We start from the raw sequence: 13131 nt of genomic DNA on the forward strand, positions 1-13131 counted from the left end.
GGGATCTCCCACATCTGCCTTCCAACAGCCCTGTCTTGGGCTGCAGGAAGTCACTGGGCCCAGGAGGACACGGGGACTGAGGCCCAGGGAGGACAGACTAGGGGCAGAGGGAAGGCTCATGCCACTATCTGCCTTGCCCACACCCCCATATTTCAAAGACTCTGGCTGTTCACTCCCAGAATGCCTCGCCACCCCAAGTCCTGCTGTCATCCTGGGTGGCCTTGGGGTCCCTGCAAAGCTGGAAAGGTAAGCAGCCTCCACTAGCCAACCTCCCCCACTTCCAGTCCTCCCTCCTTCCATGCAGCCGCTCTGTGCCCTCCCCAACGTCCTCCATGCTTCTCAGTTTCCTACTGAATTCTTGCCCCCCACCCCCGGCTTAACTGCCTTCCCTGTCCAACCTCTGGATCCATCCCTTCAGACCTTCATTCTCATGATCTCTGACCTCCTCTGCTTATAAAAGGAAAAAATCCCGCCCTGCCCTTGCCCACCTGCCTGCTGCACTCCTAGACCCCAGAGGCTCCGTTCAGCTGGGAAAAGCTCCCACCCCCAGGAAGTCTGGTGCCTCCACCAGCTCTGGGGTTCCAACTGTCTCTGTATTGTCAGCAGATTCCTTCTCTCAGCTGAGCTCTACCCAAGCGTCTCCCCTCCCCCATGACACCCCTCAACCTAGTCTCCTACTTCTCAGAGCAAATGGAAGCTCTCTGGAAAGTCCTTTTGCCTCCCTGCTCCCACAGCTGCCAACTTGCCCGTCTTCACGCTTGTCTGCTCTTTGTCTCTTGTGTGTGCGCGTGTGTCTGTGTGTGTGTGTGTGTGTGCATATGCACGTGAGTCAGAGCATGTCTGGGAACACACGTTTCCCTCCCTGTCCACCTGAGCTCATGGTCTCAGCCCCTGCCCCTCCACGGAGGCCTCCCTCACTCATCCTTTTCCCAGTGTCTCCAACCTCCCAATGTCCCCCAGCTCCACCATAACCTGCCTTCTCCGAGTCTCCTTCCAGATGCTTCTCTATCTCTTTCCTTCACATCCACGTTCCTCAAAGAGATGGCGGCACCTGCTGTCTCTACTTCCTTACCTCCCATTTCACCCAGCACACCCCCTGGAAGGGCTCGCTAGAGTCACCAGTGACCTACCTCCTTGTTGCCAAGGCCGGCAGACGGTCTCCATTCCTTATTTTATCTGATCTTTGTGCAACATTCAACACTGTCCCCCTCTTTCTCTTTCTTGATATACTGTCCTCCCTTGGCTCTTGTATTAGTTAGGATAAGTTATAGTGTATTATGTGGGCTCGTGTGTTATTATATTGCATTTTAATTTTATATGGTGCTAGGCTACTAATTTTTTATTAGGCTAATCAATGGCATTAGTTGGGTTATGCTAAATTGTATTAGCTGAGTTAGGCTGAGTTGTATTAGTCAAGCTAAACTCCTATAACAAAGAACCCAAAAAAGACAGTGGCTTAAAAATGTAAGGCTTTCAGGGGCGCCTGGGTGGCGCAGTCGGTTAAGCGTCCGACTTCAGCCAGGTCACGATCTCGCGGTCCGTGAGTTCGAGCCCCGCGTCGGGCTCTGGGCTGATGGCTCAGAGCCTGGAGCCTGTTTCCAATTCTGTGTCTCCCTCTCTCTCTGCCCCTCCCCCGTTCATGCTCTGTCTCTCTCTGTCCCAAAAAATAAATAAAAACGTTGAAAAAAAATTAAAAAAAAAAAGTAAGGCTTTCTTCACACATTCAGAGCGAACATTCCAGGGCAGTGGGGACCCACTGGGCAGGCATTCGGAGACCCAGGTTCTTTCTGTGCTGTTGCTGCACTGCCCCCTAGGGCATTATTGGTGACTCAAGACTGGAGCTGGGTGGCCACCATGCTGGGCTCCAGCGCAGGAAAGGGAAAAGGAGTGTAGAAAAGGGATATCTAGGGGCGCCTCGGTGGCTCTTGATTTCGGCTCCGGTCACGAGCTCACAGTTTGTGAGTTCGAGCCCCGCGTTGGGCTCTGCGCTGGCAGGGCAGAGACTGCTTGAGATTCTCTGTCTCCCCCCCCCCCCGCCCCCGCCCCTCCCCTGCTCGCTCTCTATCTCTCTCTCTCAAAATAAGTAAACATTAAAGAAGAAAGAAAGAAAAGGTATATCTAGGGTCTTAAAGCGTCCACACTACCTCCCCCTGGCGCCCCACTGGGGGGAGCGAAATCACATGGCCACACCTGACCGCGAGGGAGGCTGGGAGGCGAGTCAGCTGGGCAGCCATGGGAGCACAGATTCTGGTGGCCAACCAACAGTGGTCGCCACAGCCTCCCCGTCCTCTGTCCTACCTCCTAGCTGTCCTTCTCACCTTCATTAGTGTCCCGCACCGTTCTCTTCTTGGATCTCTCTTCAGTTGACACACATTACCTGGTCATTCTTGCCCAGTCATATGCAAACGACTCCAAACATTTCTATCTCTAGTCCAGATTTCCCTCTTGAGCAGCAGGCCCACCAGGGCACCATGGGCCCAAATCTGGGATCGCAGCCAGACTCCCAGACTCCTCTTCTCCATCCGTCACCAATGCTGGTATTTCTATTGTATAAAGGCCTCTCCGAGGAGGACTCTGTTCTCCTTCTCCCTGCTGACTCCTCTACCCTTTCTCACAGCTTCCAAGCTGGTCTCCCTGCCTCTACCCGCCCCCCAATACTTCGCACCATCCTCCGGCGAAACGTGGGCATGCGTCAAGGCCCTGAGCCCTCTTCTCTTCTCCCTTTTCGGTCTTTCCCTGAGCCCCGAAGCAAATCTGATTGTCACAGCCCCGCTTGGCCATCTCTGGCTCCCCAGTGCTCTGAGAACAAGCCAAAATCCTTACCTCGGCCCACAGGGCCCTGCAAGACCTGGCCCTGCCCCGGTGCAGCCTCTCCCCCTACTCTAGGCTCCGGCCACACTCAGTTCTTTGATGCACCTAATGCCCCCAGCCCCAGGACCTTATCCAGCTGTCCCTCCTGCCTGGAACACTCTCCCCACCACCCCTCCCTCTGTCATGAACTCCTAGTCATCTTTCTGAGCTAATCATGAAGATTGCTTCCCCAAAGGCACCTCTGCTCTCCCTGATGAGGGCAACCCCCCCGGGCATAGCCTCTGGCCCCTGGCACACCTCTTTCACAGTGCTTGTCTCAGCTGTGTGATTATTGACTACGATCTGTCTGCCCCCCAGCCCGCAAGCTCCAGAAAGCCAGGACCCTGCCTATTTTGCTCACGGTGTCACTCAATGCCTGGTTCAACGCCCTGCGCATAGTAGGGGCTCGGTTAATATTTGTCGAACAAAAAATAAGTAAAGGAAAATTGATGATCGCCACAATCTGATTGGACTACTCTTCAGAGGCTCCTTGTTGCCTGCAGAATAAACTCCTTACCCTGATACACAAGATCTTTTGTGATCTGACCTCTGTCTACCTCATCTCTTGTCACATGTACCCTGTGTTATGGGCAGTAAGATCTGTCTGAGTCCCATTCAAGGGGGCCTAGGTGGCTCGGTCAGTTGTGTCCGGCTCTTGATTTTGGCTCAGGTCATGATCTCTCGTTTCATGGGCTCAAGCCCTGTGTCGGGCTCTGCGCTGACAGCGTGGAGCCTGCTTGGAAGTCTCTCTCTCTCCCTCTCTCTCTGCCCCTCCACCGCTCATGCATGCATATGCAGTCTCTCTCTCTCTCTCTCTCTTTGAATGAATAAATATTTTTTCAATGAATAAATAAATGAATGAATAAATATTTTTCTCTTTCTCTCAATGAATAAATAAATATTTTTTAAAAAAGAGTCCCATTCACTCAAGCTCCCATTCACTTCGTGCTCTGACTTCAGCGCCTCCCTGGACCTCTTCACTTCATGAATTCCTATGTATGTTTGAGACACAACTCAGATATCTCCTCCTCTGGGAAGTCCTCCCTGATCCCCCAGGCCTCCTACATGTTCCATTGTGCCCCCGGCCTCACTGATCTCGATCTTGTCATGCAGTACTGGGGCTGTTTGCTCATTCGTCTCTCTCCCTTACTAAGCTGGGAGTGAAATACAAGGTTTTAGCCATTTCTCATCTCCAGCCCGTAACCCATTGTCCAATTAATGCTTGGGTAAATGTTAGCACCCTTCACTTCTTCGCTGCCCCTCCCAATGTCTTTAAAATTGGGCCACACAGCTTTATATACAAAGCTAAAAACTGGAAATGACCCAAACATCCATGAGCAGAATATACAAATTGTGGAATATTCATCCCATAGAAATCTACGTGGCAGTGAAAAGAATAAACAACTACCATGTGAAACAATAAGATGAATACCATTGTATAAGGCTGAACAGAAGAAGCCAGGACCAAAAAAGTACCTTTCAATTCTATGAAGGTTAAAAACAGTTAAAGTGAATCTGCAGCGACAGAGGCCAGCAAGGTGGCTATGTCCAGGTCAGGGGACTGACTGGGACTAAGTCTGAGGGAGCTACTCAGAGGGCTAGACTAGAAACGGGTAGTGATCACACAGGTATGTGCATGTGTAAATGTTAATCAAACAGGCCTTTTGCGCATTTTAAAGTAGATAACTTTACCTGTGTTTTTTAAAAGATAAAGACTTTTTTTATGTTTATTTTTTAAAAATTTATTTTTAATGTTTATTTTTCTTAGAGTGAGACAGAGCGCAAGGAGGGGAGGAGCGGAGAGAGAGGGAGACACAGAATCCAAAGCAGGCTCCAAGCTCCGAGCTGTCAGCACAGAGCCTGACGCGGGGTTCGAACCCATGAACCGGGAGATCATTACCTGCGCTGAAATCAAGAGTCGGATGCTCACGCACCCCCATCTCTATTTTTTTTTAAGTGCTATAATTTTGCAATTGATTATCACGGATAACAAAAACCTCTGGTGTCTGAGAGTCACTTCTTGCTACAGAGTCCTCTGGTTTTAGGTGGTGATATCACACATCCCTCTCCCCATGCCCAGAAAGGGTAAACCACTCAGCTAGAGTAGCCCAGCATGTCTGTGGAGAGCCCACACCCTAAGGAGGAGGCTGCATGTCCTGCTTTTTCCATGCAGCTTAAGGCCCCTCAGGGTCAGGTTCTGTGTCTTTGTGTCTCTGGCACAGAGTTCTGTGACCCCCAGACATTGGCGGGAGGCTCCCTCTGGTCTGTAACTGGTCGCTGCTGGGGTAGTAAAACATGGCAGCAGTGTGGTCATTACGGGCACAAACTCCATCAGCACAATTCAGAGAGGCCTGACCTCTCTGTGGCTCAGTTTCCTCAACTGCCAAATGGGGATACTGATAGTACCTACCTCTTACCGTCCTGAGGATTAGATGAGTAGCTAAGCATAAAGCACTGAGAACAGCACCTGGCTCCAAGCAAGTGCCATGTAAGTGTTTGCTATGACGCCCGCTATTAGGGGAAAACCTAGTCAGAGGGCCCAGAATTAAACTGCTCTTCCCCTGGCTGTGTGACCTCAGGCAAATCGATTAACCTCTCTGAGCCTCCATTTCCTCATCTATTTAACAGAGATAAGAATACCCATCGACTGTTATGAAAGCAAGGACACCTGCAAAGCACCGCAGTTCCTCGAATGCAGAGATCTTGTCCTACACATCCCTCTCCCCAGGCCCCAGCCCGGGGAGGTGTTCTATAGCTTAGAAGACTTACCGCCTTCCCCACCCACCCTCTCCAGCCTCTGGTGCTAGCAGACAGCAGCATCTAGTGGAAGCCTCTGGAACTGCATCCTGGCCAAGTGCCACTCCCCAAGCTGCAGTCCAGCCCTTTAAATATAAATAAGCCTTTTTAAAATGTACACTCCGCATTGGACAAGTATTGATTAAGTGCCTGCTGTGTACAGGACACAGATGAAGCAAGAGAAACAAGATGACTGTAGAAAGATGAAGAAAAAAAATCACAATCATAACCTTGTCATCAATAACCTCAATTTTTTTACCTTTAATTAAAAAATAAACACACTAGGTAGGGGGCGTTGGCACGCTCGTGTCTTCCTGGGAAGTTTCTACAATTACAGGAGTGACTTTGAAGGGGCCACTTAGTGTTCATAACACTCAGTTAAGGCCAAAGCAATGAAATGAAAGCTTAGGTCAGAAAGGGGATTCCTCCCGGTGGCCTGACTTAGCTTCCCAGGTTCTCCCTGGAAAGGGGGAACGGGAGTGCTTGGCTCCAAAGCCCACATTCTCCCACCCCACTCCACCGTTCCTGCCCCAGACAGAAAAGAGTGAAGAGGGTCCAAAAGTGCCACGGATGACATTCAACTGGGGGAATCAGAGAAGACTTTGGGGGAGAGACGGCATTTCACATGGGCCTTGGAGAATGAAGGTAGAGAAAAGGGAGGGTGGCTGGGGAAGGAAAGGCGATACCTTTCCACGTGATGGACCACGTGGTGTATAAAGTGAGGAAACAGAGCCACGCGAGTTAGGGTCGAATCATAGAAGGCCCCAAATGATAGGCCGAGGGGGTTGCATTTAATAAAATCAGGGGACCTGCTGAGTACGAAAGTAATGGGATCAGAGGGGATCAGAGGAAAACCAGAGATACAGAAACTAGTTAGGTGGCTACTGCAATGGTCCAGGCTAGACATTGTGGGCGCTGCACCCTCCTGGAGAGGATACAAAGAGCTACTGGAGAGGCCAGAAGGAGACAGAGGTTTGGAAATAGACACCAGTGAGTCAAATGAGAGGCAGCGGGTGAGAATTCAAGGGGCTGAGTCTTGAGAAGAAAGGCAGAGCTCTAACCAGAACGTGGGCTTGATGGGGGAGGGGGCGGGGACTAAGGTGGGCAGGGGACGATCACAAGAAGCTTGGTCCTCAATAGGGAAAGTATGAGTTGACAGTAACCACTCAGAGATAGGAGACCAAAGCTCAGGAGAGGGGTAGAGCTGGAGGGAGAGGAGGCGGGGACAGTAATTTTGACTCACTTACCCATGCAAGTGCAGGATGAAGACTTCAGAGAGAGACACAAAGGGAATCATGTGGGGAGCCTTGGGGGCGGAGAGTAGACACCACCTGGACATCACTGGGCTCCCTGTGTGTTAAAGCTTCCTGAGGTCAGAGGAAGAGGAAGCACAGAAAACGGAGGAGGGACTTCTTACAGGGGAGAACCAGACCCCAGCGGGGTCACGGAGAGATAAAGGGGTCAGGATGGCCGGGAGGCGGCCATGGGACTTGTGTTTGGGGGTGGGATGTCAGGAGTGACCCTGGAAAAAGCCACTTCAGGGAGAAGTCAAGTCGCAAAGATTTAAGAGGCAAGAAGCAGAGGGTGCGGGGGCGGCTCCCAGGAGGAGGGAGGTGTTGGCGAACAGGCTGGACTAGGGTGAGGCAGGCGAGGCGCCTTGGGAATAAGATTTAAGGAGGTACTCACTTTCTTTCGGGGGCGTGCAGTTGGTCCTGATGATGGGGCAGACAACTGGCCCCAGAGCTGTGGAGAGATAGGGACCCACGGAGAGAGACCCTCTGAAACTAAAGGAAAAGAGAAAACCCAGTAAGAGAGATCCAGGCAGAAGCTGAGACCCTTGATCCCGCCAAACGTGCCGTGATCACTGGCTGAGCCACAGAGGATGCGAAGCCTGGATGGGGAGAGGTAGAAGAAAGGACGCACGCCCACACCGACAATCTGGGAGCAGGGGCTGGGGCGGCGGAGGCTATGGAGACTGAGGAAACACGGAAGGGAGAGCCCCCCCCCCCCCGGGACCCTCTTGGGGAGACTGAGCTCCCCTCCCGGCTCAATGAGTGTTGGGGGAGGGGGAGTCCTAGCATCCATGAGAGCAGTCTGGAAAAAGTAAGGAGTCCAACTTGACCCTTTCCCCCAAGCTGCTCCAGTTCAGGGAGATGTGCAGCCCCCTCCCCCCATCCAGAGGGGCAGTACCCCAACCACCACCCCCCCCCCCCCGCACACACACACACACTGCAGCACAGGCTTCCTTCCCCCAGAAAGTCTGGGCAAGTTTCTCCTTACAGGGACTCGGTTTCTGCAGTGGGCTGAATGGTGGCACCCAACAAGATCTGTGTCCTAACTCCCCTCCCTCTGGACCCTGTGAATGCGGCCTTATTTGGAACCAGGGTCTTTGCAGATGTAGCTAAATGAACATTGTCAAGATGAAGTCATGCCGGATTATCCGGGTGGGCCCGGAACCCAGTAAGTGTCCTTATAAGAGACAGAAGAGGGGAGGGCCACGTGCAGACGGTCCGAGGCGAACACGGTGGGGCCTCCAGGAGCTGGAAGAGGCAGGGAAGGGGTTCTCCCCTAGAGCCTTCGGAGAGCGCGCGGCCCTACCAACACCTTAATTTCGGACTTCTGGCCTCCAGAACTAGAAGGGAAAAAGATTTCTGTTGTTTTAAGGCACCGCGTTTGTGGTAATTTGTTACAGCAGCCACAGGAAACGAATGCAGTTCTCTATTCTGCAAAATGACTAGAAAGCTTCTGGAGAGGCTTCTAGCCCTGAGTTTCTCCAAATTAAACCATTCGGCAAGCGAGGGGAGTTCCAGGTCTGGCCAAAAGGTGTGTTTTTCAACTCACCGCCCCGGACTCCTTCCAGGCTAACGTTTAATGTTTGATGCTTTCATTTGAGGAGGGAGGAGGGAAGACAAATTAACTGCATCACATGCCACTGCTCAGGGAAGTGGAGTCCGAAAAGGACTCTTGGCCCAGAGCTCACATCCTCCTGCCCAGGCTGGTTGAAAAGGGTCAAAGCTGACCCGGACCACAATTACTAAAAGCAGAGAGCTTTTTTAAAACGGGGGGGGGGGGGGTCTGCCTTTCTGGATTTCTCTTTGCACACATGACCCCCTCTTCACAGCGACTCTTTCCCTACTCCTCACGGCTTCCTTCCCCATTCTCGGGGCGGGGGGGGGGGCAAAATAAGACGGATACCCCTGTAGCCCAGGAGTGGAAGGCACTCTCCCCGCCCTCCCCCCACCTCCCCACAACACAGCTGGAGGGGGGAGGGGAGGTCAGCAGGGTTCATAAAGGCCAGATGTTGAGGAGAAAGAGAGCAAAGCCCAACCCACGCCCACCCACCCCACCCCCACCTTCACCCCCATGGGCGGGGGGGGGAGAGAGAAAAAATTAAGAGACAGCTTTTAAAACAAACAAAACTTTTGTGGCCCAAAACAGTTTTTCTCAAGAATCTGCTCTATGCAAACAATAACAACTTTTTACAAAGCATTTTCACAGAAAAGGAGACAAGTCCTTCCCCAGTATCGTATGTGGGAACTGTTCCTCCCTCGCCCCCGTTTTGGGGGGAAAGGGGTGGCTATTCACTAGGGTGGGCAGAAGGGTCACTGGGTTCCTCACTTGTCGGGTAGATCCACCACCCCCAGGTTCCCGTCACACCCAAACTTGGGGAGTCTCCCTAAGAGCTCGCCTCCCCGACCTCACCTGGGCAGAGGAGAAAGCGATTTCACCCCCCTCTCTGGCTCTAGGGGGTCGTCCCAGCCACCGGGCGTGGTCCAGGCCTACCTCTCCCCTCCCCCCTGGAAAACAGAACCTCTGACCTCAAAACTAATCCCCTGGCCCTGCCCCCATCGGATCCATCAGGTCCCTGACAACTCCTGAAATGCCTGAAGTTAGGGGAGGAAGCTGATGATGGCTCAGCCCAGTTCCCATTCAAACCCAAACTTTGCCCCTTCAAGCCTGGCCAGACCCTTGAGGTTAGGTCAAGAGCTCTTTAACTTACCCCTCTACAAAGAGCTGCTCGTCTCATCTCTAGCCTTTGAGGGGGCTGAGTTTGGGTGTCCGAAAATGGACCCAGGCCTGCCCTCTACCTCCATCCCCTCCCATCCATAAATCGGTGGAGAGGACCTCGAAAGGCAACTGGTTTGGTCTGATTTTATTGATTTCTTCCACCTTCCATTACTTTCCCTGGGACAGTCTCTGGCCCTTTCCCCAGGCAAAGTCTGTGCTTTTGGAGGGGGAGGAGGTCCCCTCCTAATTGGAGAAGCAAACTGGGGGAGGGGGTTGATGGATCCAGGGAGAAGGTCCTCTTTCACCCATCAGACCTTACAAACTGAAAACAAACAGGAAAAATTGAAGAAACTCCAAAACTGGACAAAAGGGAAAGGTTGGTGGCTGAGACTGAAGATCTCGCCAATTAGAAGTCACCTGCCTTGGGGGGAGGGAGGGCGGGGAGAGGGCTTAGGAAAAGAACAGGGAGGGGGTGATCTTCCCCCTGCCGGAGCTGCCCCCTCTAGGAAGGTTCCAGTGATGCTGGGAGCGCGGGGGGGGGGGGGGGGGGGATGCCTGAGGGGAGTGAAGGGTTAAAGGCCTGGATGGTGGGGGTGGGGGATGCCCCCAGGGAGCTGCCAATCACCTCCCCACCCCCACCACAGCCCCCTCAACCCCAGGCTCGCCCACAGAAACAACCGGTTTGTCCATCACCAAGGTCTCTCTCCCTCTTTTTTTTTTTTCCTTGTCTTTGAGCGGTAGCCTCCTTTGCTCCCCCTGGGGTGAAGGCCCTGCCCCCAGAGATCCGAGATGGAAGAGGGGAGGGATTGGAATCTATGTCATTAAGCCTTTTTCCGTTAAGCCTTCTCCTGACTCCAGCCCTTGGTTCGACTCCAAAGGATGAGGGGGAGGGGGTGTCACCCCAAACAGCTAGGTGCTTGAAGATCACTGTCATTTGAGGTCCCTCTGACCGCAGCCCTTAAAACGTAAAGGGAACAGGCAAATGCGAGACACGAGGCCCCGTCCTCGAGCCCAAAGTTTGGCCGTGGCCCCAACTTTTTTCCCCATTGGTAGGAGAGGTCTCTGCTCAGAGTTCCTCCAAGTTGATCCCCCAGAATTTAAGGCCTGGGGGCTCAGGGACAGCAGGACCCCCTATCTGCCACCTCCACAGTGGGTGGGCAGGCGGGGGCTTAGAGTCTCCCTGGAGGCGAAGCGAGGATGCCGGCCCTAAGTCTCCGTCCTCCCCTACCACCAGGGCCGGGGGGCAGGGGAAGGAGTCGAGGAGGCTGAAGGTGCTCGTCGTGGGGAGCGTCGGTGCAGGGCGGCGGGGCTGCGTGCTGCGATGGGGGGGGTGGCGGTCGCCGGCGTTTCTTGGCGGCTCCCCGGGCGGCCCCTTTTGCTGGCGGCCGCTCGGGCCCCCGGCGCAAACTCGGAGTGTCGAGGGCGAAGCCCTTCGCGTAACACCAAAGTTTCGACCGGCGGATCAGACGATCGAAATGTTCCTGGCGGAGATCGCCGGGCGCGGCCGAAGCTCCGCTGGCCGTCGAGGGGCTAGCGGCTGGTGCCTCGGGGGCGGCCTGCGGGGGGTTTCCATCGACTGCGGCCGTCTGTCCCGGTGCGGGCGGCTCCGGCGCAGCCCCGGGACCCGCGGACTCGGTAGAGAGGCCCGCAGGTGGCGGCGGAGGCCGGGAACTGGGCTCCTGATGGGGGCTGGCGGCGGGGCCAGGCTGGGAGTCGAGACCCGAGGCTGGCCGAGGCGGAGCCGAGGCGGAGCTGGTCGGAGATTCCCGAGGGCGCCGAGGCGCCGGGCAGCGGCCGGGAGGTACGCCGGAGCGGGAGCTGAAGTGCGGGAAACTGCCTCCGCCCTCTTCCTCCTCGCCACGGCTCCAGCACACTGCGGCTTCGGCATCCTGACCGGCCGGGGAGTTCGGATCACCGGACCGCCCGGCTTGTCCCGCGAGGTGCTTCAGGCCATCCGGGGCCCAGCCGCCGGTGCACAGCGGGGCGCGAGGGCCCACCAGCACCGGGGCCCGCGGCGCCAACTCCCCAGGCCCCAGGCCCAGAGAGGACGCTCGAGGTTTGGCAAGGGCGCAGAAGGCAAGGGCACGCAGGCACAGTGGAGAGAACTCCTGTGTCCCCCGACGCGGCTTCCGGGGTGTCGGGGAGCAAGGCGACCCTCGCGGGGACGCCGGCACTGCGAGGCGGGGAGCGGGGCACAGAGTCTCCATGGAACCGCCCGGGGGGGTGCCCACTGCGGGGGCCCTGGTCCCAGCGGCGGTGTGCCCTGGCTGCCCGAAGAGCCCACGGGCGAGGGGAACATCGCCCCCCCTCGACGGGGAGGTCTCTGCTCACGGGCGCCCCCGGCCCGCAACCCTGGGCCGCGGGGCTCTGGCTCCCTCCTCGATCTCGTCACGCGGCCCTCCCGGCGGCCGGACTCCTGGGTCCCTGCGAGTCCCGGCCCGGTCGGCCGCCCTTCCTGCCGCCGCCGCGTTCCCCGCGCAGCCCCGGCGGGAGCCCCTCTTGAGTAGCCCAGAGCGCAGAGGCTGGGGAAACAAAGCGGCCGGCGGCCGCGGGAGGCGGGAAGGACCCCGGGCCCGGCACCCGGTGCCCGGGCCCAGGCGGCGGGGAGGGCGCCTTCCGCCCGCTCGGCTTCTTTCTTCCCCGCTGGCTCCCGGAGACCGCGTTATAGAGAACTGCCCCCTCGCTGCCCCAATACCAGCGCCGGGGCCGCGAGCCCGCCGCTGATTGGACGGCACCGCCTGTGACGTTAAGCCCGGACCCCACCCCTCCGGCGGCACCGCCCCCGTCCCCATTCCGCACACAGACACACACACGTGGACCCGGCGCGGCGGCGGCTGGGAGGGAGGGAAGGAAGGAGCGTGTGCGGGTGGGATCGCGAGGGGCTAAACGCGCCGCTGCACGTGGCCCGGTGGCGTCCCGCTATTCAGCCGTCGCAAAGCTATTCGTTTTTCCCTTAGCGGTCACGGTTTTCGCATCTGCGAAATGGGAATATTCGTATCTACCCGCTTGGGGCTCCGTGAATCAACATAGATGAATCACAAAAACAGTGTTGAGGGAAAAGATGAAATTAGACAATGGCTGTTTACAAGCTTTGGACAGCAGGACTACGGCGGGCAGAGAATGTTTCCTACCTCTGTTCTGGTCCCCTAGGACAGTGCCTGGCACACGCTCAGAAAGTGTTGAAAACTAGTTAGGAATTCGGTGTGTGCAAGATGAGGAAAGGAAAAGGTAAATTCAGAGAGGGGCGGGGGGTAGATATTACTATACCCACGGAAGAAGATAAATAGATTTGTTTCCGTTTCTCTAATGCCGTTCCTAATGATCCCTTGACTGAACTCTGAGGGGCTGGCTCTGCGGCCCCCTCCAATACCAAGACTCTGCCCTCTGAAGCTTGAGCTGTCAAAACGGGCTGAGGAGTCCAGAGGAGGGGACACCCAGACCTTCATTCTTATCACTCCCAAGAAGAGTGAAGCAAAA

At 55.5% G+C, this 13131-nt stretch overlaps 1 protein-coding gene across 1 annotated transcript; it reads right to left on the reverse strand.

The window, feature by feature from the left end:
• Positions 1-10305: 10305 nt before the first annotated feature.
• On the reverse strand, positions 10306-12255 carry EPOP (elongin BC and polycomb repressive complex 2 associated protein). The gene is given in 2 exon segments (XM_047080558.1): positions 10306-10975; positions 10977-12255. Coding segments are annotated over 2 exon segments (1140 nt in total). The 5' UTR covers positions 11862-12255; the 3' UTR covers positions 10306-10720.
• Between the last annotated feature and the right edge of the window lie 876 nt (positions 12256-13131).

This window comes from Lynx rufus, unplaced genomic scaffold, assembly GCF_022079265.1.
Source record: "Lynx rufus isolate CCGP_SWC_20201006 ecotype Redwood Valley unplaced genomic scaffold, mLynRuf1.p SCAF_18, whole genome shotgun sequence".
NCBI lineage: Eukaryota > Metazoa > Chordata > Mammalia > Carnivora > Felidae > Lynx > Lynx rufus.